The sequence below is a fragment of the Phalacrocorax carbo genome, assembly GCF_963921805.1.
Source record: "Phalacrocorax carbo chromosome W unlocalized genomic scaffold, bPhaCar2.1 SUPER_W_unloc_1, whole genome shotgun sequence".
NCBI lineage: Eukaryota > Metazoa > Chordata > Aves > Suliformes > Phalacrocoracidae > Phalacrocorax > Phalacrocorax carbo.
Genome location: NW_026990243.1, coordinates 1,528,854 through 1,552,704, shown reverse-complemented (window position 1 = coordinate 1,552,704; position 23,851 = coordinate 1,528,854). Strand labels below are relative to the sequence as shown.

General features: G+C 46.1%; 1 protein-coding gene across 1 annotated transcript in view; it reads right to left on the bottom strand.

Annotated features, from left to right (window-relative positions):
- The window catches only part of LOC135310811 (protein mono-ADP-ribosyltransferase PARP8-like), a 203,583-nt gene extending 200,301 nt beyond the window's left edge, over positions 1-3,282 (bottom strand). The window contains exons 1-2 of the mRNA XM_064439804.1: positions 3,171-3,282; positions 2,262-2,316 (exon numbers count right to left, since the gene is read on the bottom strand). Of these exons, the coding sequence (XP_064295874.1) occupies positions 2,262-2,316; positions 3,171-3,261 (146 nt within the window). The 5' untranslated portion in view covers positions 3,262-3,282. The remainder of the gene's footprint in view (positions 1-2,261; positions 2,317-3,170) is intronic.
- Between the last annotated feature and the right edge of the window lie 20,569 nt (positions 3,283-23,851).

The window sequence follows — 23,851 nt, the reverse complement described above, 5'->3', positions numbered from 1 at the left end:
TAGGGGTGGACCTGACCATGGAGGCCATCACACAGGTCACCCATGAATGTGAAACATGTGCCACAATCAAGCAAGTCACATGAGTAAAGTCTGCCTGGAATGCATACTGAAGCCCTACTTCCCAGGAAGTGGCTGGACATCGCCTGCTGATGGGAAGTAGAGAATAAATCTTTTGGTTTCCTGTGCTTCTGTACATGGCCTTTGCTTTATTAAACTGCCTTTATCTTGACCCAGGAAGTTTTTTCCATCTTATTTCCCTCCCCTCTCCCCCACCCCACTGAGGAGGGGAGTGATAGAGTGTCCTTGGCATTCAGCCAAGGCCAACCCACCACATCTAGAGACCTGCCCGAATGCTGCACATGGTACAGCATAGCCGCTGCTCAGCAAGCACTGTCTCCAACAAGAAACCACTAATTCTTCTTTGATGTGAGAAAGAAAAGTTTGGCGCTTAATGTTCAAGGCTTAGGGTTTTCATTTTTTTTACTTCACAAGAAAGCTTACTACCACAAACTTGCCACTCAGTATACCACTGTATAGTAAGAATACTGTAAAACATCTTTCTAAATCAAAATACAACCAGAGAACATGAAACCCTTCTCTCAAAGGATGCCTTTTAAATGTCCTTAAAATGTCAAAAGGAAAATTTTACTATGCTCTAAGTAACAACCCACTTTCACCAGTTTCTCTAAGCATAACTTTTATTTCTCAATGCAGTTTGGATTTTCAAGATACTGAGACGAGTTTCCATTCAGTTTCCTTAAGCAAATGCTGACCTCAGTTAAAATTCAAGAGTGGGGGATGTAAGGCCATCTTCTGTCTCTCGTTGTAGAAGTGATAATGTTTTGTTTCAACATTTATAAACCAGTTTGCTTTACATCAGTTATGCCCTTAGGCTTTTAATTTTATTCAGCTTGGAAAATGGAAACAATAGACAGGTTTCACTTCCTGATTTCTTGCTGCAATATTTGGTTTAGAAAACAGTGCAAAGTAACTTTCAAATTTGATTGTTTTAATTACATGATAAATAATATTTCTGTTAGATAATTTTTACTGTATCAAGCCTTTCAAAACTGTCTTTTAAAACAAGGCCAAAACAAAATATATACTAAAACCCTAAATAAAAGAGTATACTACAAGCAACCTGAAAATATATCTGATTCAGCTACTGAGTAAACTGAACTATTCTACTCCACTGAAAATGACAGAAGTTATCTTTTCCTTTAATAGAAAGAGGCTGGGTAGTGGGGTGGGAAAGCATTTTTCTGAGCAGTCTCACAGCCTGAGGACCACCTGGGAACCTGGTCCTGCAGCCAGGCCCCAAAGCATGCACAGGAGAACCAATGGCTGTAGGAGCATTGCCTCCACTGAAAGGGTTCACTTGCAAAGAATACAACACTTTGATGTACCCCGGTAAAGGAAAACAGTCACCAAAGATATCAGATGAACTGTCTGAGAAAAAAATTAAAACAAAACAAAACAAAGCCCAAGACATCTTGCCAAGTCAAATAAAATTCAGCTAAAAGATAAGAGGACAACCTAGCATATACTGTAAATACCATATTAAGTAAAAGGTAACTAAGAGCCAGGGAAACAAGAAGGATGTGTATTCAAGCTTTTACGTATATTTCTTTTTGAAAACAGACAAACACATCAAACAGTGAAATATACTTTAAAAATGTGTATATGCACAATCCAGTTTATAACCAAAAGCTCATAACCACTTAGAAATAATATTTAAACTACCATTGAATAAAGCGTTTTTCTAGTCTTAGAAGCTATACTGACATCTCACTTAATGTCTCAGTAGTTTAATTTGGTCAACTGCAGACAGTCTCACATCTGTAATGGGACTAAATATGGCTCTCATGCAATAGAATAAGGTGCTGATGTGAAATTTGGCCTATTTGTTATTAAAAGCATAACTTTTCCCAGTTTTTTAAGATGAAATAATTTTATATTTCATATGTTGATGCCTTTGCTATGTTTCTGTTAAGTTTACATATGGCGGAAATTCTACATATACACATAAATTAAAAAAAGAGAAATGGTGTAGAGCCACAGAGCAACACTCAGAGGAACAAGCCTCCATTAACAAGGATCACCTTCCTCCACACTTCCTCCTCAATTTATGTTTGTGAAAAGGCAGATGATTTATTGATCTTCCTTGCAAAAGGAAAGGAAACAAAAAAGCTTGCCATGGAATTGAACCACTGCACCTCACTGCCAGCAGGAAAGGGCGTCATTACTGTAAAAAAAAGTACCTTTTGGAGCCTCCAACATAGGTGAAGGTAAAGGTGGAGTCTGAGTACCTGAAATCTGAAATACAAAGAGCTGCGTTATTACAACTTGTCTTTATTTTGGCTGAAATAGCTGAGGTTTTGCAGACCAGCATTCTGCTACCGACACGGGGTAGTGGTGGTGGTGGTGGGGGTCGGCATGAATAAGAGGAAATGCAGTAACTCCCCCCACCAGCCCCTCGCAACAAGTGCCCGGTGCTATGGCAACGACAGGGATTTCCATTGTCAGAAAACGGCAACAGGCAGCCACAAACCGGGCTCCTGCGACGGCAAATCAACGCCGGCACCTCCATGTCCCCGCAAAGAAAGCGGCGAAACCCCGGTTTTTTTTTTTTCACGGAAATGGCTGGCCATGCCCCCAACCCTGAAGCCAGGCGGGCGTGGGGAGATAAAGGCAGGCACCGAGGACGGCAGGAGCCCGGCCGCCCGGAAAACAGCCGTATAGTGCCCGCCGGAGCAAAAAGCATCAGGGCTGCGCTCGGCTGGGCACTCGACCCAGCAGCTGCGGGCTGCTCTAGGAAGCGATAGACACGCATACTCGCACACACCCGCCCGGTTTTGCGTGTGACCACTGCCACGCTCCCTGACTCGGGATGCCCCCACGCTTTCCCAGCTGGCGCCTGGTCTCATCTGCCCTCATAAGCCCTCGAAAGGAGAGAAGGAAGAGGAAGAAGGGGGCTGAGGGAAAGCACAAGCCGGCTCGGCGGCGGCTCCCGCTCCCGGGAACGGCGGCGAAGGGCACGGGCATAGCCCGGGCAGCCGCGCCGCGGCGGGGGCGGGAGCGGGGTCTGGGGCGGGAGCCGGGGTCTGGGACGGGCGGGCGGCGGCAGCAGCCTCCGCGCCGCCAACCTGGTGCCCGGGAGAGAAACTCACCTGCAAACAGGCAGTCCTTCTCCGCCTTGCACTTTTGGATCACAACGTCAATATCCTTCTGAATCCTCTCTTGTCTTGAACACATCCCCATGAAATAAATCCCAGGGGGGAAAAAAAATCAGCCTTTATTTCCACCCCACCCCCCCGCGCTGCCAGTTTTAATATTCAGTCCGAAAGACGGACCTTGGGGCTGGCGAGCAGGAGCCTCCCCGGCGGCCCGGAGGGACCCGCTCGGCCGGATGGAGGACAGAGGAGGAAGGCGGCGGGAGCCAATGTTGCATACCCAGAAGTGCCCGCCCAGACGTGCCGTCGCTGACGACGAACGGCAATTTCCTCACAACAGATCCAGCGGAGGGTGGGGGCGGCGACACGGGATTCCCCCACCACCTCCTCTAGGTTTTTGGGGGTTGGTTGGCTGCTTTGGTCTTTTTCTGGAAGGAAAAAAAAAATAAAGGGGGGTGTGACAAGCCGTCCCGACCGCTCACATCCCTGCTCCTCCCGCCAGCAGCGGCGATCGCCGCGCAGTAGCAGCGCGGAGAGCCGGCGGCGGCGGCCGCACACGGTCTCTGGCGGCGCAGCGGGGCCAGCGCTGCTGCAGCGACGCCGAGCCGCAGACCCTCCCCTCGCTCTCGGCCTAGCACGTACGGCCCCCGCCGGCTCCCCGGGCGGAGGCAGCGCGGGGGAATCATAGAATCATTAAGGTTGGAAAAGATCTCTAGGATCATCAAGTCCAACCATCAACCCAACACCACCATGCCCCCTAAAACATGTCCTGCAGTGCCATGTCTACACTGTTTTTTGAACACCTCCAGGGATGGTGAGTCCACCACCTCTCTGGGCAGCCTGTTCCAATGCCTGACCACTCTTGCAGTAAAGAAATTTTTGCTAATATCCAATCTAAACCTCCCCTGATGAAGCTTGAGGCCATTTCCTCTTGTCCTATCACTAGTAACTTGGGAGAATAGACCAGCACCCACCTCACTACAATCTCCTTTCAGGCAGTTGTAGAAAGAGCTAAAGTCTCCCCTCAGCCTCCTCTTCTCCAAACTAAACAACCCCAGTTCCCTCAGTTGCTCCTCATAAGACTTGGTCCATCGATCCAGCCTGTCCAGATCCCTCTGTAGAGCCTTCCTACCCTCAAGCAGATCAACACTCCCACCCAAGTTGGCGTCATCTGTAAACTAAATCCCCTCATCCAGATCATTGATAAAGATATTAAACAAGACTGGCCCCAACACTGAGCCCTGGGGAACACTACTTGTGACCGTCTGCCAACTGGATTTAGCTCTGTTCACCACAACTCTCTCGGCTCAGCCATCCAGCCAGTTATTTATCCTGTGAAGAGTACAGCTGTCTAAGCCATGAGCCTCCAGCTTCTCTAGGAGGGTGCTGTGGGAAACGGTGTCAAAGGCTTTGCTAAAGTCCAGGCAGACAACATCCACAGCCTTTCCCTCATCCACTAGGTGGGTCACCTGGTCATAGAAGGAGATCAGGTTGGTCAGGCAGGACCTGCCTTTCATGAAGCCATGCTGGCTGGGCCTGATCCCCTGGTTGTCCTGCACATGCCTGGCAAGCTCACTCAAGATGTATCACTACATAATCTTCCCCAATAACGAGGTCAGGCTGACAGGCCTGTAGTTCCCTGAATACTCCTTCCGGCCCTTCTTGTAGATGGGTGTCACATTGGCAAGCCTCCAGTCATCTGGGACCTCCCCTGTTAACCAGGACTGCTGATAAATGATGGCGAGTAGCTTGGCGAGCTCCTCCGCCAGCTCTGTCAGTACTCTCAGGTGGATCCCATCCGCCCCCATAGACTTGTGAGTGTCCAGGTGGAGCAGCAGGTTTTAAACTGCTTCCTCCTGGATTATGGGGGGTTTATTCTGCTCCCCGTCCCTGCCTTTCAGCTCAGGGGGCTGAATACCCTGGGGAAGGAAGAGGTGGATGCACAGAGCCGTGTGGGCAGCCTGTGAGACAGCAGCTCGATGGCCCCGGCCCCGCTGCCGGCCCTCGCCGCCCTCGCCTCCCTCGCCTCCCCCAGCCCCTCCCCCGGCCCCGGCCATAGGCTTTCACCTCCTCCCGAGCAGCGGAGAAATGCAAATATAAGTGATCTAGGCGGCGGGGCGGCTCCCAAGCCGGCACGGGGAAGGAAGCGGGCAGCGCCGTGCTGCGCAAGGCCGGCTGCAGCGTGGCACAGGGGCGAGGACACTTCCCGGACAGGCAGGGCTCCACGGGGCCCTACAACGGGGGCCGCTCGCCCTTTGTCCTGGAGGGACACCGTCTGGCTCCCAGCGGGGTGGACGCTCAGAACAGCACCCTGCGGCTCTCCTCTCCGCAGCTTCCCTTCCGCCTGCGCCCGCGCCCTTCCGCCACTGAGGGCGGGCATCGGCAAGCAGCACCCCGGTTCCACCGTGGGCAGCATTTCTCTGCCTGGCCATTCCCCAGGCAGGAAAATCGGACCGCCCACCCTTACCAGAGTGCCATCCCCTGCCTGTCTGCGTCCGTCGTATCGACGGGGATGCGTGCCCATTGAAACAATAAAAAGAGAATTAGCGTGTTTATAATCCGTCTCTAACCACCGGGATTTTTAATCACGTTCCTCTCCCGTCAGTCTTAAGCAAACCTGTCTCTCAAAGCTAAGGGCTTCAGGAGAGGACTCGGGCTGTCGGTAGGTGTCAGCACTAATCCAGTCTAGAGGTTTTGGGCGCTAATGCAATACAAGTAATAATTGTAATATAACTCGGAAGGAATGGTCAAGTCTGCAAAACCAAATATTTTTCATTGGCCAAAGAGCAAAGGGGATAATTAATAAAATAAACGGATGTGAACACAGTGGAAACAGATTTGATTAAAAATTTTCAAAAAAATATTAATAAAATTAATTTTTTATGTATTCACCCAGCTCTAAACAGCTCCCATGGATTATTCATTATTGACCCCAGTAGTTTTAGTGTTTTTTCATTAAACAAGTCTGTATTGTTGATTCCAAACACGGGAGAAACACAATCATTATTTTGTTATTTGCTCTTAAGTGGAAATAGCTAAAAAAGTGAGGTTAAGAAGATTCCATATTTACTCCTACCTTGAAAAGACTTCATGTCTGAAGGAGGGAACAGAAGGGAAATTATAAGAAAGAGCATGTAGTGTTTAAAGACAACAAAAATCCATCATGTGATATAACTTTCTGCCTCTAGGAAAATAATTTATCTCTGAAGCAAGATTTCCAGACTACTTTTCAGTGCTGTTCACTAAATTATCTTCTACTGCAGCAAGACTTTTCCAAGGTAGGATACAGAACTTGTCACTGTAGTCAGAAATACAGTGTAATACAGTAAAACTGTCATTCTGTCAAGTTATGCTAGCTTGGTCAACGAGTGATGCTTTTCTAGAGTTTTTTCTAGCTATTCAAGCTGGACATCAGCAGCTATGCTTGCTGCCTTCCCCTTAATTATAGTTAGAAGATGTAATCAGAACTTGATTTATTCTGGTGGGATTTTGGTCCTGAACCTTGTAGTGAAAGGTCTCTGTTATCCCTCCCATGTGGATCAGGAAGGGGGGAAGGTTATTAGATATACAGGATATTTATGCTGACAATTCTTCTCACAGCTTATTCTGACCACAGGGTTCTTTTCAGTGTCATGTCAGTTAACACAATTCTTGATTGCCTTTTTAAGCCTTAGACTATTTTTATAGACTTAGTAACAGTGAATTAAAAAGTCATCCACAAAGAAATACTACTGTCTTCAGGAAAACTAATATGGTTGGTATCTGGTTTCACAGCATCAACTGAATAGAACAAGACTTCTGGAAATATGGTTGGTTATTTATTATCATTTATTGTATGTGGCTGTTAACTTTCTAGATTCTTAGCCAATTCAGCCCTTGATTTATCTGATGACTCTAGTACTGTTATAGCAGGAATGGTTGATTTTGGTGAAGAAAAGCTAGATTATATATTGAGGTTATTCTGTTGATTAAAATACTGATAATGGAAGTGTTAGAAAAATCAAGGTGAATCTTTAGAGTTAAGAGTTGATCCTTAAATTTGTACAGATTGATAAGCTGCTGACATTGCTGATATCCAAGTACCCTGTTATTGCAACAGTGTCCGTATGCGTGCTGTAACCCCTATAATGATGTAAATTATACCACCCTCTTGAAGAAACTTTCTGAAGAGTTTTACAAGTAATTTCATGAACACTAGGGCAGTTGGTCTTGGAAGTAATGGTCTTGGCTCAAGGGAATTCAATGTCTGTCTTTCCAATTGCTTTCTCAGTCTTGAAAATCAGCTCATGTCATTTCTAGTTCTGTCTCAAGTTCAGCTCAGCTCAGTTAGATTGTACTGAACTGATTGCCCCAATTAAGTAAAAAAGAAACAAAAGTAACTTTTATATTTGTATTCCTGAGATCTTGATAACATTTACAGAGGTGCAAATCAGGTGAAAAAAAAATTGAAAACTGGAGTTACATGATTATAAAATTTATATGAGAAGATTGGCTAAAAATGTAATGGGCAAACTATCTAAAGAGATAGAAACAACACAGTGAATGTGTTTCAATAATGTGTGAGCAGTGACTGAGAAAGTTATTGAGGAAATGCACAGATCAGCCAATTTCTGCTCATTCTGGTCAGCCAATTTCTGCCTCCTTTAGGCTAAGCAGATTTTTTTCATTTTATGCAGAGAAAAAAAAAAACCTTTTTACACCTATTAGTAAAGCTGTTAGAAATGTTTCAGTAAGCATCAGGACACCCTGTTCTGTCCCAAAGTATTTTCTTTATATGTTTCTAAACATGTTTCTCTTACATATAAGCACACATTAGAAGTCTTAAGAAAAATAAAAAATATGTAGACTTGCCATTGAAGGGAATATACAGAACTCAGGGCAATGAGATAATTTGGCAGATATCCTATATTTCTAATATGAGAGAGCATTCAAAAGGGCAGAGAGAGGGAACAGAATCCAAACTCCTCCAAAACAAAAAAAACTTCCATCGACCCTCCAAAACAATTTAAAAATCCTGTCTCCACTTTTACATGCTCCAGACAAAACTCTAGTACAAAACAAACTAAAACTCTGCTTTTTCTCCATTTTCAAGCACTATTTGCCAGTCAGCAATACAGCAAAGCTCATTGATGTCTGTAGACAGTGAGCTTTCAGAGGTGGAACATTTAAAGGATCAATACCATTCCACTCTTACAGCATAAAGCACAATGCTACCTTTCCAGTAAGCTTCCTCAAAATGGCACAGTCATTTCTAAATGACACTGTGGCATTAAAGTCTGAAAACATAAGCACTAAGTTGTGAGAGATGTAGGAGCAATACTTAGTTGCGCCTGTTGTCTGAAAAGCGGATTTATCACCCGGTGTACAATGAGTCAATAATCACACACTCAGGAGAGACATTGCTTATTTATTTCAGGGTTGCACAAGCCTGGGTGCTCAGTGGTTTTCCAGAAATCAAGCACACCAAACCAAGAAACTACAGGGTATTTATACAGTTAAATGCATTAGTAATCAGCTAATATTCACACCCCCAACTAATCATTGGTTAGTCTCTTTCTTACTTCATCTTAAAGGTACAGCTCCTTTTAAATTCACTACGCATGCTCAGAGAGTAAGGAGCTTATTTGAGTAGTGGGGCTTTCTGACCCATGGGCATGATTTTTAATATTATAATGAGAATAGTTCACCCAAAGGACACTTAGTTCTTACCAAGTTGGCAACATAGATAAAACATCTGATTAGTTGTTCTTTCTAATTGCCCTGGAATGTCCTTGGTTAAAAGATACTGACTTCATAGTTTCTCACCCAGCTGAGGTGAGAGTTTTCCCTTTTATCAGTTTCTCAGCCCTTCTTCAAGGATACTGAATGTTCTTCGTTGTTCTCTTACAATCATGTCCCCCCTTTTTGAGTCTTGAGGTGTGTTTAACACGTCCAAGTCTCAAACCATTTCTTTATATCTCCTCAGGGTACACTGAATAAGACAAGAGGTTATGATTATTAGTACAATCAATAAGATGACCACAAACAGTTGCTTTAGCCATCCTAAGTTGGGAAGCCATGAGGTTAACCAAGAAAGATCCAATCCTTCCCTTCCATAAACTCTCTCAATCGTTGTATTTTCTTTTCTAGTAGATGTGAATTATCTGAGAGATTGAAACAACACATTCCTTTAAATTCCTCACAACCGTGATTGTCTCAACAATAAATAGTCAATAGCTGCCTGGTTTTCTAAGGTGGCTTCTCAGATTTGTGTCATTTGTGTCTGACTGAATTGATGACCTTTGCAATGCCTTACCGCCACTTCTTTTGGTTTCTGCACATCTTCCAGAAGTTGAAGAATTTCTTCTTTATGCTTTATCGATGATCCTTGGGCTGATAGCAGTCCTCTTTCCTTCCAAATAGCTCCATGAGCATGGATCACACCAAATGCATATTTGGAATCGGTCCAAATATTTACCCTTTGTCCTTCTGCCATTCGCAGAGCCTGCTTCAATGCCACCAATACTGCTTTCTGTGATGAGGTGTTTGCAGGCAATGTCCCTGACTCCAGTACCTTGGTGGTGGTAATGACAGCATATCTGGCCATTCGCTTCCCTTCTTGCACAAAGCTGCTTCCATCTGTAAAAAATTCCAGATTAGGATTTTCCAGAGGTTCATCTTTCAGGTCCGGTCTGCTGGAATAGACTTGTTCAATAGTTAGCAGGCAATCATGTTCTAAAATTTCCCATCGGATTTTCTGCTGACAAGAACATTGCTAGATTAACAGTTGCTGTGGTTTTTAATTCTACATCATCTTGTTCCAATAAGACAACCTGATATTTCAGCATTCTGCTGGGGGATAACCAATGACCCCCCTTTTGCTCTAAGACAGTTATTACCATGTGTGGTACATATACCACCATTTTTTGACCCATGGTCAGTTTTTGAGCTTCTTGGATCAGCAATACTGTTACTGCCACAGCACGCAAACATCCCAGCCATCCTTTAATCACATTATCAAGTTGTTTGGGAAAGTATCCCACCGGCCGCCTCCAGGGTCCCAACCGTTGTGCCAGCACTCCAAGGGCCAGATGTTGCCTTTCATGTACAAACAACTCAAAAGGTTTGGTCAGATCAGGTAAACCCAATGCAGGGGCCCTCATTAGTGCCTTTTTAAATTCTTTGAATGTTTTCTGACACTCAGGTGTCCAAGTCAACTACCGATCTTAAAGCTTCATATAGTGGCTTCACATACAGTCCATAGTTCAGAATCTAGAGTCAACACCATCCAATCATCCCCAGAAAAGCTCTCAGTTCCTTCAGGCTGCTAGGTTCAGGAATTTGACAAATGGCTTCTTTCCTTTCATTTCCTAATTGTCTTTGTCCTTGAGATATCTCAAATCCCAAATAAATCACTGCTTCTTTTCCTATTTGGGCTTTGTTTCTGGAAACTGTATCCTCCTTGGCCCAGAAAATTTAATGAGCTGATAGTAATTTCAAAACATTTTTCTTTACTTTCTGCCGCTATCAGAATGTCATCCACATACTGTAACAACGTGCCTCTCCCTTGGTTCTGTGTTTTCCATATCTCTAATTCTTTTGCCAGCTGATTCCCAAATATCGTAGGGCTATTTTTAAATCCTTGTGGAAGTACAGTCCATGTTAGCTGCATCTTTCATCCTGTGGCAGGGCTTTCCCATTCAAAAGCAAATATGCTTCGTCTTTTTATATCCAGAGGTATGCAAAAGAAGGCATCCTTTAAATCTAGTACAGTAAACCATTTATGTTCCTCTTTTAAAGAGGTCAGTAAAGTGTATGGATTAGCCACTACTGGGTGTATATCTTGGACTATCTGATTTATATCCCTTAAATCCTGAACTAGTCGATATTCCTTGCCTCCAGATTTCCTTACTGGCAATATGAGAGTATTATATTCTGATTCACAATCCACCAAAAGCCCATATTTTGAAAATTTTGTGATTAACCCCTCTAATCCTTTTCAAGCCTCCCACTTAATAGGATATTGTTTTTGTCTTACTGGCTTGGCTCCAGGTTTTAACGTTACGTTTACCGGCTCTACCAATTTAAGTCATCCCAAAACTCCACTCATCCAAACCAAAGGAATTACTGCGTTTTCCACTTCTTCAGGAATCTGTTCCTCCCTGGAGGAATCCTGTAACATAAACACTCTCACCTCTATGGCTTTTGATTCTGGTATTAGTAATTTAATCTCTCCATCTTTAAAAGTTATTTGTGCATCAAATTTACTCAATAGATCTCATCTAACAGAGGTAGTGGACATTCAGGCATATACAGAAACTGGTGAGTTACCCACTATTTCCCCAATTTAAACTTTAATGGCTCTAAGAAAGGCCAATTTTCTTTTTGCCCTGTCGCAGCAACAACATCTACTGATTTATGACTAAATTTCCCTTTACATGTATTCAATACCGAATAAGTGGCCCCCACATCTACCAAGAATTCTATTTCGTCATTCCCTAGCTACAATGTAACCAGGGGTTCAGCTTGGGTTGATTCCCCCAGTCTCCTTCATGCCAGGCTACTTCAAGCATTTTACCCAAATCTCTAGGTTTGGGTCCTTCCAATTTCTGAAGTTTCTTTCTGATATCTGGGGCCGATTGACCCATGAATATAGAGGCCAATTGTATTGCTTCTTCTGTTTTTTTCTGGGTCCAAATCAGTATATTTTCTGGCAGTCACCTTCAGTCTTTCCATAAAGGCTGAAGGGGACTCATTTAATTCTTGTCTCACTTCAAAAATTTTTGACCAACTAATTGCTTTTGGCATTGCATGTCTTACACCAAATAAAATCCACCTCTGATATCTAGTCAACATTTCCCTGGGTCCCAGTTGATTAGGGCCCCACTCAGGATTTGTAGATGGAAATTCTGGTCGACTGTCCCCTGTAAATCCCCATTAGCATAGTGCTCCCTCCACCTGCCTTCTGGCTGTATTCAATACCATATTCTTGTCAGTTTCATCAAGCAAAGTATCCAATATCACAAGTAGAACAACACTTTTTCAAGTTCTCACCTGTGCTGGTTTTGGCTGAGAAGGGGATAATTCTCCTCACTGTGGGGGGTCAGCTACCTTTCCAGCTTCCCGAGCTCTGCTGCGTGGCGGGGGGGGGGGGGCTGGGAGGGGCAGGGCCATGGCAGGGGTGGCTGACCCCGACTGGCCAATGGCATGTTCATTCCATACCATGTGACACCATGACCAGTATATTAAGGAGGGGCAGTTTGCGGCTCAGGAGTGGAACGGTGTTGGGTCGGTGGGTGGTGAGCAGCTGTGTTGCATGCAGTTTGTTTCCATGGTAATTCCCCTCCCCCCCCCCCGGAGTTTTGCACCTCTCGTTCTCCTTTCCATTGCATTTCTGTTGTTGTTTCTTTTAATTTTAATTATTAAACTGTTCTTATCCCAACCCACAAGCGTTACCCTTCTGATTCTCTCCCCCATCTACCTGTGGGGGAGTGAGCGATCGACTGTGTGGGGCTGAGCTGCCAGCTAAACCACAACAGCACCACATTTTCCTCCTTTCAAAACCATTGCCATAGAATTTTGGGGATATATCCCACGCTCTTTCTGCCATTCTGGATGATTCCGCAGTGTAAAGAACAAGTCAACATATGCCACTTCCTCCCATTTATTTTCCCTTTTTACAAAACATTAATTGCAAGATGGTATCATATTGCAATGTCCCATTTTCTGGCCACTTCTCCCCACCTTCCAATCGATACACTGGCCACCAATGATTGCAATATTCAGTTAGTTGTTTCTGAAACAAAGGATCACCTCACAGATCTTTCTAATGTCTCAAGATACATCCCAAAGGTGTTCTTTGTGGGACAGTTTTCTTACTCAGAAATGTACCCATTCTCCCAAAACACTAGTGGGTGTGATTGTGTTGAAGCACTGTTGAAGCTCCCTCTGGGATTCCAGCCCCCTGCGGAAATCCCAACCTCCTTGCACCTGTGGGGTCTCTAACCCTTTGTCCTTGCCCGGGACCCTAGCCCAACCCTGCGAGGCTTTCGCTGCGCCTTATAGGCAGGCGTTACCTGTGGGGACTCTAACCCCTTGGGGACCCTAACCCCGTAGAGGTACCTCTCAGCCCAACTCTGCGTAGCTTTTGCCGCATCTTATAAGCAGGCTGGTGGGACTCGAACCCATGTTCCATTACCCCCTTAAAATAATGCCTTATTACCTTTCCAGGGGACTTCCTTGGAATTCTTTGGTCCAGGGATCAGAAGTTCTCCCCAGGAATCCCTCGGTGCTGGCTGGAGGTCCCGTGATCCCACGGATCCATTGAAATTCACAAGCGGAGTCCCATCTGGGTGGCCAAAACTGTCACTGAAATAGTGAATAAACCCTGTAACATCAATGTACTGTTAAAAGGCAGGCATTCTTTATTTACAGCGCTGGATGCATGGGGGATCGCTCCTCCTAACATGCACACTGTCAGATCTAATTGTGCCGGTTAAGTACATGTTCTATATAGATATTAATTAGTTTTCTGATAAAAGATATGCATATTCATCATATACAAATGTCATTTGCGCATGCCTCTTGGTGTCTCCGGGTGGTCATCAGGGGTCTCTGGATGAAGGATATACTCTTCCTCACTGTGTCCGCTAGTTAACCCTTGCTTTCGCGCAAACTCAGTTCTGAGATTACGTATGTACTGTCCTTGAGGGATGGTCTGTTCTGGTTTAGTGTTTGCTCTGCAGTTCCTTATCTTTATAGTTCTGTACATCTGCTTTTCTTAAGGTCAAATGTCATCGTAACTTTGTTTAGGTGCTTCTTATCTTGAAGCCTTTCTGACTCTCCCCCAAAGCAACAAGTTTTAGTCATTGTGCAGGCTGTTCCTGTTAAGGCTACCTCATTATCCTGGCTAAGTTTTGGCTCCAGGCCCCAGCATTTGTTGAGCTACACTAGATTGCATTAGTAACGCCCAACCATTTATTCCCTGAATCATTGCTACCTAAAAATGAGGCTTTAATCCTTAAAACAGAGGTTTGGACCCTAAAAGTAAGGGCTTGGGACCTAAAAATTAGGCTTTGAGCCTTAAAAGAGGGGTTCTGACAGAAACGCATTGTCTATTGTTTCATTCACATTAATGATTAATGACTAAAATACAGATCAAAGAATACACTGATTTGTATACTCCATGTCCCCAGACTTAATGTCCAGCTGGATAGAGTTGTACAAGGAGTACAGCAACATCCATGGTTGGTTAATTCCCTCACCCTGGTTACAGGCCCAGGCATAACTTATGGTCACTATTCTTTTACAAGTCAGAGTGTTATTTCGAAAAGCAGGTTCGTTCGCCTGGTGCGCAAAACACCAAACTACACACAGAGCGGAGGTATTTTATTCAAGTCATTTTTGTGCAAAGATTGACGCTAGGTGATAACCCACAAAGCTAGCACACCGCACCAAGAAACTACAAGGCATTTATACAGTTAAATATGTCAATCACAGCTAATATTCACATGCCTCAGCTAATAATTGGTTAATTTCTTTCTCCCTTGGATGTAACAGTACAGCTCACTTTTAATTTACCACACATGCTCATAGATTAAGGGATTTACTAGAGGAGGGGTGGTTCCTGGCCTATGGGCCTGATTCTTAGTATTATAATGAGGATATTTCCCCTACTGGGCACTTTGTTTCAGTTCTTATCTACATCCCCATTAGTTTTTCTCCTTGACTATATACTTTATCACCCTGTTCTCAGCGTCTTCTGAGGTGGGATGTTTGCTTTGATCAGCCTCTCAGCTCTCCTCAAGGATATAGTCATAAAACAAGTGCTTCCCTATCTCTCACTTCCTGTCTCTGGCTGTCAAATTCTGTTTTGCCAGGTGTCCTGGTTTCAGCTGGGATAGAGTTAAATTTCTTTGTAGTAGCTGGTATGGGACTATGTTTTGGATTTTTGCTGGAAACAGCAGTGATAATGTGGAGATGTTTTAGTTGTTGCTAAGTAGCACTTACACTGGTCAAGGACTTTTTCAGCTCCCAGTGCTCTACCGGGTGCACAAGAAACTGGGAGGTGACACAGCCAGGACAGCTGACCCAAACTGACCAATGGGATATTCCATACCATAGGACGTCATGCTCAGTATATAAAGCTGGGGAAGAAGAAGGAAGGGGGGACATTGGGTGTGATGGTGGCTGTCTTCCCAAGTAACCGCTACGCGTGATGGAGCCCTGCTTTCCTGGAGATGGCTGAACACCTGCCTGCTGATGGGAAGTAGTGAACAAATTCCTTGTTTTGCTTTGCTTGTGTGCGCAGCTTTTGCTTTACTTATTAAACTGTCTTTATCTCAAACCATGAGTTGCCTCACTTTTACTCTTCCGATTCTCTCCCCTGTCCCACCAGTGGGGAGTGAGCGAGCGGCTGTGTGGTGCTTGGTTGCTGACTGGGGCTAAACCACGACACCAGGCTCGCATAGTTCATTGTTATGGCTTTAGCGGACAGTTCCAAAAATTCAGTTTTCTTACGGATATCAAGAGGGGGTTGTAATTGTGTCAAATTGTCACATTTTGAAGTGAAATTTACAAAGGTAACAAAATTCTTAGGAGGGAGCATCCTTTATGCGCTAACTTGTAGCATTCCTCTTTACTTTTAGTGGTTCTTCACAGGCTGTAGAGGCTGCTATAGGTTACATTTATTTCAAATGCTTTGAGCATGGTATAATTCTTTTGGGAACTCATATCAAACATGAACTGTACATCTCTCCTGCTGAATTCCCAGATCCAATACTAAAGGAGGATCTATTGGTTACCTCTCAGGCTAGTAATTCCCATAGATTTTGATTTCTGTCCCATTGTGGCAACATAATTTGTGAATCACTTTTTCCCATTCAAATTATCAGAACACCTACAACAATCAACCATTTCATTATTAGTTTCACAAATAATTTTCCGATATCATACAAAACTAGTTTCTCTAGATACAATCTTATTCAAATAATTAAATACTGGATATGATTTTATATTTAATTTCAAGGGTGTCTTTGGTGCAGAAGTCTACAGAGTTGCAGATGTTTTCTTTACTCTAGTTTAATGGATCCAGGACTCAATTACCGGGAGCTTTACTGCAGTATTTGTAGTCAGCAACACCTGGTAAGGTCCTTTCCACTTCTTTGCAAGTGGTTCGTCTTTCCATGTCCGTAGATATACTGAATCTCCGGGCTTGAAGGGGTGCACTGGTGTGCTGGTTTTGGCTGAGAAGGGGTTAATTCTCCTCACTGTGGGGGTCGGCTACCTTTCCAGCTTCCCGTGCTCTGCTGAGTGGCGGGGGGGGGGGGGGGGGGGGGGGGCGGGGCAGGGGAGGAGGAGGGGCAGGGCCATGGTGGGGACGGCTGACCCCGACTGGCCAATGGCAGGTTCATTCCATACCATGTGACACCATGACCAATATATTGAGGGGGGGCAGTGGCAGCACAGAGGCGGCGCGGCGTTCGGTCAGCGGGCGGCTGCGGCGCATGCAGTTTGTTCCGGCGGTTCATTCCCCCTCTCCCCTCCCCTCCCTTCCCTTCCCCCCTCCCCCGGGGCTTTGCGCCTCTCGTTGTTCTCCTTTACATTGCATTTCTACTGTTGTTTCTTTTAATTTTAATTATTAAACTGTTCTTATCCCAACCCAGGAGCATTACACTTCTGATTCTCTCCCCCATCTACCGGTGGGGAGTGAGCGAGCGGCTGCGTGGGGCTGAGCTGCCACTAAACCACGACAGTCTTTTTGGTGCCCAACGTGGGGCTCAAGGGTTGGAGATAACAACAGCTGCTGGTCACAGTGCCATGTTGTCCTTTTTGCAGTTGGTGTTAAAAATCGGTGTTGGTTTGTTGAGTCTGCTGTGTTCTGCTGTGATTAGTAATGTTTTGCCTACAAGATTTGTTATACAAACACTCGTTTTCAGCTTTATCTGGTATTTGGGGTTTTTGCTGAAACCGTTACTGTACTTCGGATACCACCTTGTTGAGGCAATTAGCAATTATACTTCCTCCTCCTCTGAGAGATTTTATATGGAGGAAATACAGAATAGTACCTTTGCAACTTTGTTCTGTGATGTCTGTGCCTTTGTTACAACAACCTTTTTGTATCTTGAACATCCTTGGGTGGTTAAGGTGCACTTATTGTTAGTTTTTGGGCATGTTGTTTTGGTTTTGACTAAGCAACTTAAGAATATCACCCACAAATCTGCCCCGAGGCTTGATAGTTAGGAGTGGCAGGGCATGTGGGATAGCATGGGCAAATACCTAGGGCAGTGGGCACCCCCAGTGTTTTGGAGTTTCACCCCCGAACAAGTGCAGAATCCTAAAAAACTAGTAGAATATTTGGAGAAAGTATGTTGTTACGCTGGGAACTCCAGAGAGACACAGATAACTGCAACATGCTGGGGTCTGGCCCATGCATACCGAGCCCTGCTCAACAGTATTCAGTGCCCCCAGGGGGAAGAGAATGTCTCTGGATTGAAATGCAAAGTGACTGGCACTGTAGACAATCCAGCCCTGACAACAGGCACTGCAGCCACTCAAACCCCCACAACAATTAGTGGAGCTGGCTCAGAAAATAAACCCGTACCAGTATCAGTTGCCCCCATACATAAGAAGAAATCTTGGAGGAGAAAGTCAACTTGCTTAGAACAGGATGATGAAGAACCAGGGCGATCACGGGGAGAGGAGGGAGAAGTAATAAATGAAATAGAGACCACCCGATCCCTGTCCTTAAGCGAGTTGCGAGATATGTGAAAAGATTATAGCCGTGGTTCAGGTGAGCACATTGTCACCTGGCTGCTCTGATGCTGGGATAATGGGGCCAGTAGCCTGGAACTAGAGGGAAAAGAAGACAAACAATTGGGATCCCTTTCTGGGGAAGGGGATGTTGACAAAGCAATTGGAAAAAAACCACAAGCCCTCAGCCTCTGGAGGCGACTCCTGTCTGGAGTGAAGGAAAGGTATCCATTTAAAGAAGATGTTACATATCGCCCAGGAAAATGGACAACTATGGAGAAAGGCATCCAGTATCTAAGGGAATTAGCTGTGTTTGAGGTGATTTATGGTGACCTGGATGATCAACAGTCATCCAAAGATCCAGATGAAGCCGAGTGCACACGACCCATGTGGCGGAAGTTTGTACAGAGCGCACCATCTTCACATGCAAACTCATTGGCAGTGATGTCCTGGAAAGATGACGAGACACCAACGGTGGCAGAGGTGACTGGATAGACTCCGGGATTACGACACAAATATCTCTTCCTCGCTTGTCTCTGCTGTGGAGAAACTATCCCAAGAGGTCCAGCAACTCAAGGAAGATCTGTCCTACTCCCCACCTCGACAGAGCAGTGTCTCAGCTGTTAGGAATAAGCGTCTTTTGGCTCAAAGAAGGGGATACACACCACGGGCCACCCTATGGTTCTACCTGCGTGACCACGGAGAGGACATGATGAGGTGGGATGGCAAGCCTACTTCGACCCTACAGGCACGAGTACATGAACTGCAAGGAAGAAGAGTCACTCAGGGAGGCTCTTCCAGGAAAGCTGCTGCTCCAGTTTCCAGCGAGCAAGTCCCCAGACAGAGGAGTAGAAGCACAGATTTTATTTCTAAGTGTAATAGAGGGACTCCTGATTCACATGTACAGGAAGTGAGTTGTGACTGCCATGATCAGGACTAGAGGGGCCCTGCCTCCAGCTGGGTGGAGGAAAGGGATAACCGGGCTTACTGGACTGTGTGGATCCGATGGCCTGGCACGTCTGACCCACAGGAGTATAAAGCTTTAGTGGACACCGGCGCACAGTGCACCTTAATGCCATCAAACTATATAGGGGCAGAACCCATCAGCATTGCTGGAGTGACAGGGGGATCCCAAGAGCTGACTGTGTTGGAGGCCGAAGTGAGCCTAACTGGGAATGAGTGGCAGAAGCACCCTATTGTGACTGGCCCAGAGGCTCCGTGCATCCTTGGCATAGACTACCTCAGGAGAGAGTATTTCAAGGACCCAAAAGGGTACAAGTGGGCTTTTGGTGTAGCTACCTTGGCGACGGAGGAAACTAAACAGCTGTCTACCTTGCCCGGTCTCTCAAAGGACCCTTCTGTGGTGGGGTTGCTGAAGGTCAAAGAACAACAGGTGCCGATCGCCACCACAACAGTGCACCGGCGGCAATATCGCACCAACAGAGACTCTCTGATCCCCATCCATAAACTCATTCACCAACTGAGGAGCCAAGGAGTCATCAGTAAGACCCACTCACCCTTTAACAGTCTCATATGGCCAGTCCGGAAGTCTAATGGAGAGTGGAGACTAACAGTAGACTATCGTGGCCTGAATGAAGTCACTCCACCGTTGAGTGCTGCTGTGCCAGACATGCTAGAACTTCAGTACGAACTGGAGTCAAAGGCGGCCAAGTGGTATGCCACAATTGATATTGCTAATGCATTCTTCTCAATCCCTCTGGCAGCAGAGTGCAGGCCACAGTTTGCTTTCACATGGAGGGGCGTCCAGTACACCTGAAATCGACTGCCCCAGGGGTGGAAACACAGTCCTACCATTTGCCATGGACTGATTCAGACTGTGCTGGAACAGGGAGAAGTTCCAGAACACCTTCAATACATTGATGACATCATTGTGTGGGGCAACACAGCGGAAGAAGTTTTTGATAAAGGAAAGGAAATAGTCCAAATCCTTCTGAAAGCTGGTTTTGCCATAAAACAAAGTAAGGTGAAGGGACCTGCACGAGAAATCCAGTTCTTAGGAATCAAATGGCAAGATGGTCGTCGTCAGATTCCAAAGGATGTGATCAACAAAATAGCAGCCATGTCTCCACCAACTAGCGAAAAGGAAACACAATCTTTCTTGGGCGTTGGGGGTTTTTGGAGAATGCATATTCCAAATTACAGTCTGATCGTCAGCCCTCTCTATCAAGTGACCCGGAAAAAGAATGATTACAAATGGGGCCCTGAGCAACGACAACCCTTTGAACAGATTAAACGAGAAATAGTCCATGCAGTAGCTCTTGGGCCAGTCCGGGCAGGACAAGATGTAAAAAATGTGCTCTACACTGCAGCTGGGGAGAATGGCCCTACCTGGAGCCTCTGGCAGAAAGCACATGGGGAGACCTGGGGTCGACCCCTAGGGTTTTGGAGTCAGGGATACAGAGGGTCCGAAGCCTGCTATACTCCAACTAAAAAAGAGATATTGGCAGCATATGAAGGGGTTCGAGCTGCTTCAGAAGTGGTTGGTACTGAAGCACAGTTGCTCCCGGCACCCCGACTGCCAGTGCTGGGCTGGATGTTCAAAGGGAGGGTCCCCTCTACACACCATGCAACTGATGCTACGTGGAGTAAATGGGTTGCACTGATTACCCAGCGGGCTCGAGTAGGAAACCCCAGTCGCCCAGGAATCGTGGAAGTGATTATGGACTGGCCAGAAGGCAAAGATTTTGGATTATCACCAGAGGAGGAGGTGACACGTGCTGAAGAAGCCCCACTGTATAACAAACTGCCAGAAAAGGAGAAGCAGTATGCCCTGTTCACTGATGGGTCCTGTCGCCTTGTGGGAAAGCACCGGAGATGGAAGGCTGCTGTATGGAGTCCTACACGACAAGTAGCAGAAACTGCTGAAGGAGAAGGTGAATCGAGCCGGTTTGCAGAGGTAAAGGCCATCCAGCTGGCCTTAGACATCGCTGAATGGGAAAAGTGGCCAGTGCTCTATCTCTATACTGACTCCTGGATGGTGGCAAATGGCTTGTGGGGCTGGCTGCAGCAATGGAAGCAAAACAACTGGCAGCGCAGAGGCAAACCCATCTGGGCTGCCACATTGTGGCAAGATATTGCTGCCCGGGTAGAGAACCTGGTTGTAAAGGTACGTCATGTGGATGCTCACGTCCCCAAGAATCGGGCTACTGAAGAACATCGAAACAACCAGCAGGTAGATCAGGCTGCCAAGATTGAAGTGGCTGAGGTGGATCTGGACTGGCAGCATAAGGGTGAACTATTTCTAGCTGGGTGGGCCCATGACACCTCAGGCCATCAAGGGAGAGATGCAACATACAGGTGGGCTCGTGACTGAGGGGTGGACTTGACCATGGATATAATTGCACAGGTTATCCACGAATGTGAAACATGCGCTGCAATCAAGCAAGCGAAGCGGGTAAAGCCTCTGTGGTATGGGGGACGGTGGCTGAAATATAAATATGGGGAGGCCTGGCAAATTGACTATATCACACTCCCACAGACCCGCCAAGGCAAGTGGCATGTGCTTACAATAGCAGAAACAACTACTGGCTGGCTGGAAACGTATCCTGTCCCCCATGCCACTGCCCGGAACACTATCCTGGGTCTCGAAAGACAAGTCCTGTGCTGACACGGCACCCCAGAGAGAATTGAGTCAGACAACGGGACTCATTTCCGAAATAGCCTCATAGACACCTGGGCCAAAGAGCATGGCACTGAGTGGGTGTATCACATCCCCTATCACGCACCAGCCTCTGGAAAAATTGAACGGGAGAATGGACTGTTAACAACTACGCTAAGATCGATGGGGGGTGGGACATTCAAGCACTGGGATACACATTTAGCAAAAGCCACCTGGTTAGTCAACACGAGGGGATCTGCCAACTGAGCTGGCCCTGCCCAGTCAGAAATCCTACATACTGTGGAAGGGGATAGAGACCCTGTAGTGCATGTAAAAAGTATGCTGGGCAAAACAGTCTGGGTTCTTCCTGCCTCCGGCAAAGGCAAACCCATTCGTGGGATTGCTTTTGCTCGAGGACCTGGGTGCACTTGGTGGGTGATGCGGGAGGATGGAGAAATGTGGGAGACCCTAGCCCGGGAACGGCTAGCAGAAAGAGGGCATTGAAGTAGAAAAGCAGGCTCAGAGTTAGAGCAACCTTGGGCCCAGCTGTTGGTCGACAGAGGAATATGAGGCCAGCTGGTGTTTTACAAGGGAGTGTGAGCCCAGCTGCTGTTGACCGGTAAAGGAGTGTGAGAAACAAGTAACTGCTAATTGCAAGGCTGAACACAAGAGATAAGCATGGGAGGAGTTGGCATCTACCTCCCAGCCAAGGATGAGCTATGCTTTTGCAAATAGGTATGAGCTAATTTACGAACGGTATAAAAGATATTTGCTAATTGCCAATAAACGAGACTTGATGATCATCATCGGATGGTGCCTGTCTCCCGCTGGTTTTCCGTCAGAGAAATCCGATGTGTGCCTCAAGGGGATTTGATTTTGGGCGAAAACAGTCAATGAACTGAATGGCACAATGTGAACTGCTATATAATACTGTGTGTCACCTCTGTGTTGTATCAATGATATCAGAGTACAAGCCTCCCAACCCATGGAAGATAAACTGTGAAACAAGCCGTGCAGCAGTGATGGAACAATGACTGACTCGGTATGCAGCAACCCAACACCACACACCATCTCTCCCACCCGGAAAGACTGATACAACAGATGGAGCCCAGAGTCATGGACTGGGTGAACTCAATGGACATTTTAATGGACATTTTACAGGGAAGGTCCATGAACTAAGGGAATGATGTCTGTGTATTATGTTAAAGGATGGGAAGGGGAGGGGTGGTGGTTGGTAAGGTTGTATTGGATTGTATGGGACCTGGGCATGGTGTAAATGGTGTGGAATAAGGGGTGGAGAATGTGCTGGTTTTGGCTGAGAAGGGGTTAATTCTCCTCACTGTGGGGGTCGGCTACCTTTCCAGCTTCCCGCGCTCTGCCGAGTGGCGGGGGGGGCGGGTGGGGGGCTGGGAGGGGCAGGGCCATGGTGGGGACGGCTGACCCCGACTGGCCAATGGCAGGTTCATTCCATACCATGTGACACCATGACCAATATATTGAGGGGGGGTAGTGGCAGCGCGGAGGCGGCGCGGCGTCGGGTCGGCGGGCGGTGAGGGGCTGCGGCGCATGCAGTTTGTTTTGGCGGTTCATTCCCCCTCTCCCCTCCCTTCCCCCTCCCCCAGGGCTTTGCGCCTCTCGTTGTTCTCCTTTACATTCCATTTCTGTTGTTGTTTCTTTTCATTTTAATTATTAAACTGTTCTTATCCCAACCCACAAGCGTTACCCTTCTGATTCTCTCCCCCATCTACCGGTGGGGAGTGAGCGAGCGGCTGTGTGGGGCTGAGCTGCCGCTAAAACACGACAACTGGTGAATCCAAAGGCACAGGAGCTTTAACCAGAATATACCTATGGAGAGAGTTAATAACCTTGCCCAGAGAAATTAAGTAGTCCCTTAAAATCTGATCGCTATTCAGGTGCATCTGATTGTCTTTCCCTGTTAAGTTTACAACATAGGGTCTCCCATATATTATTTCAAATGGCCTAACATTTTCTTGCATCTGCAGTGTTATTCTGGATTCTAAGTAATGCCAAGGGCAAAACCTTGGCCCATTTCATTTGGGTTTCCTGACATAACTTTCTAATTTGCTGTTTAATTTGTTTGATTCATCCTTTCTACTTTCCCACTAGACTGTGGTCTCCATGGAGTGTGCAAATCCCATTTAATCTGCAAAAATTTTGAAACTTCTCGGATAATTTCTGCTACAAAATGAGGTCCCCTGTCTAAAGAAAATCCCTCAGGGACTCCAAATCTAGGTATTATTTCCTTTAAAAGCACTTTTACTACCTGTCTGGCTTTGTTGGTGCAACATGGGAAAGCCTCTGGCCAGTC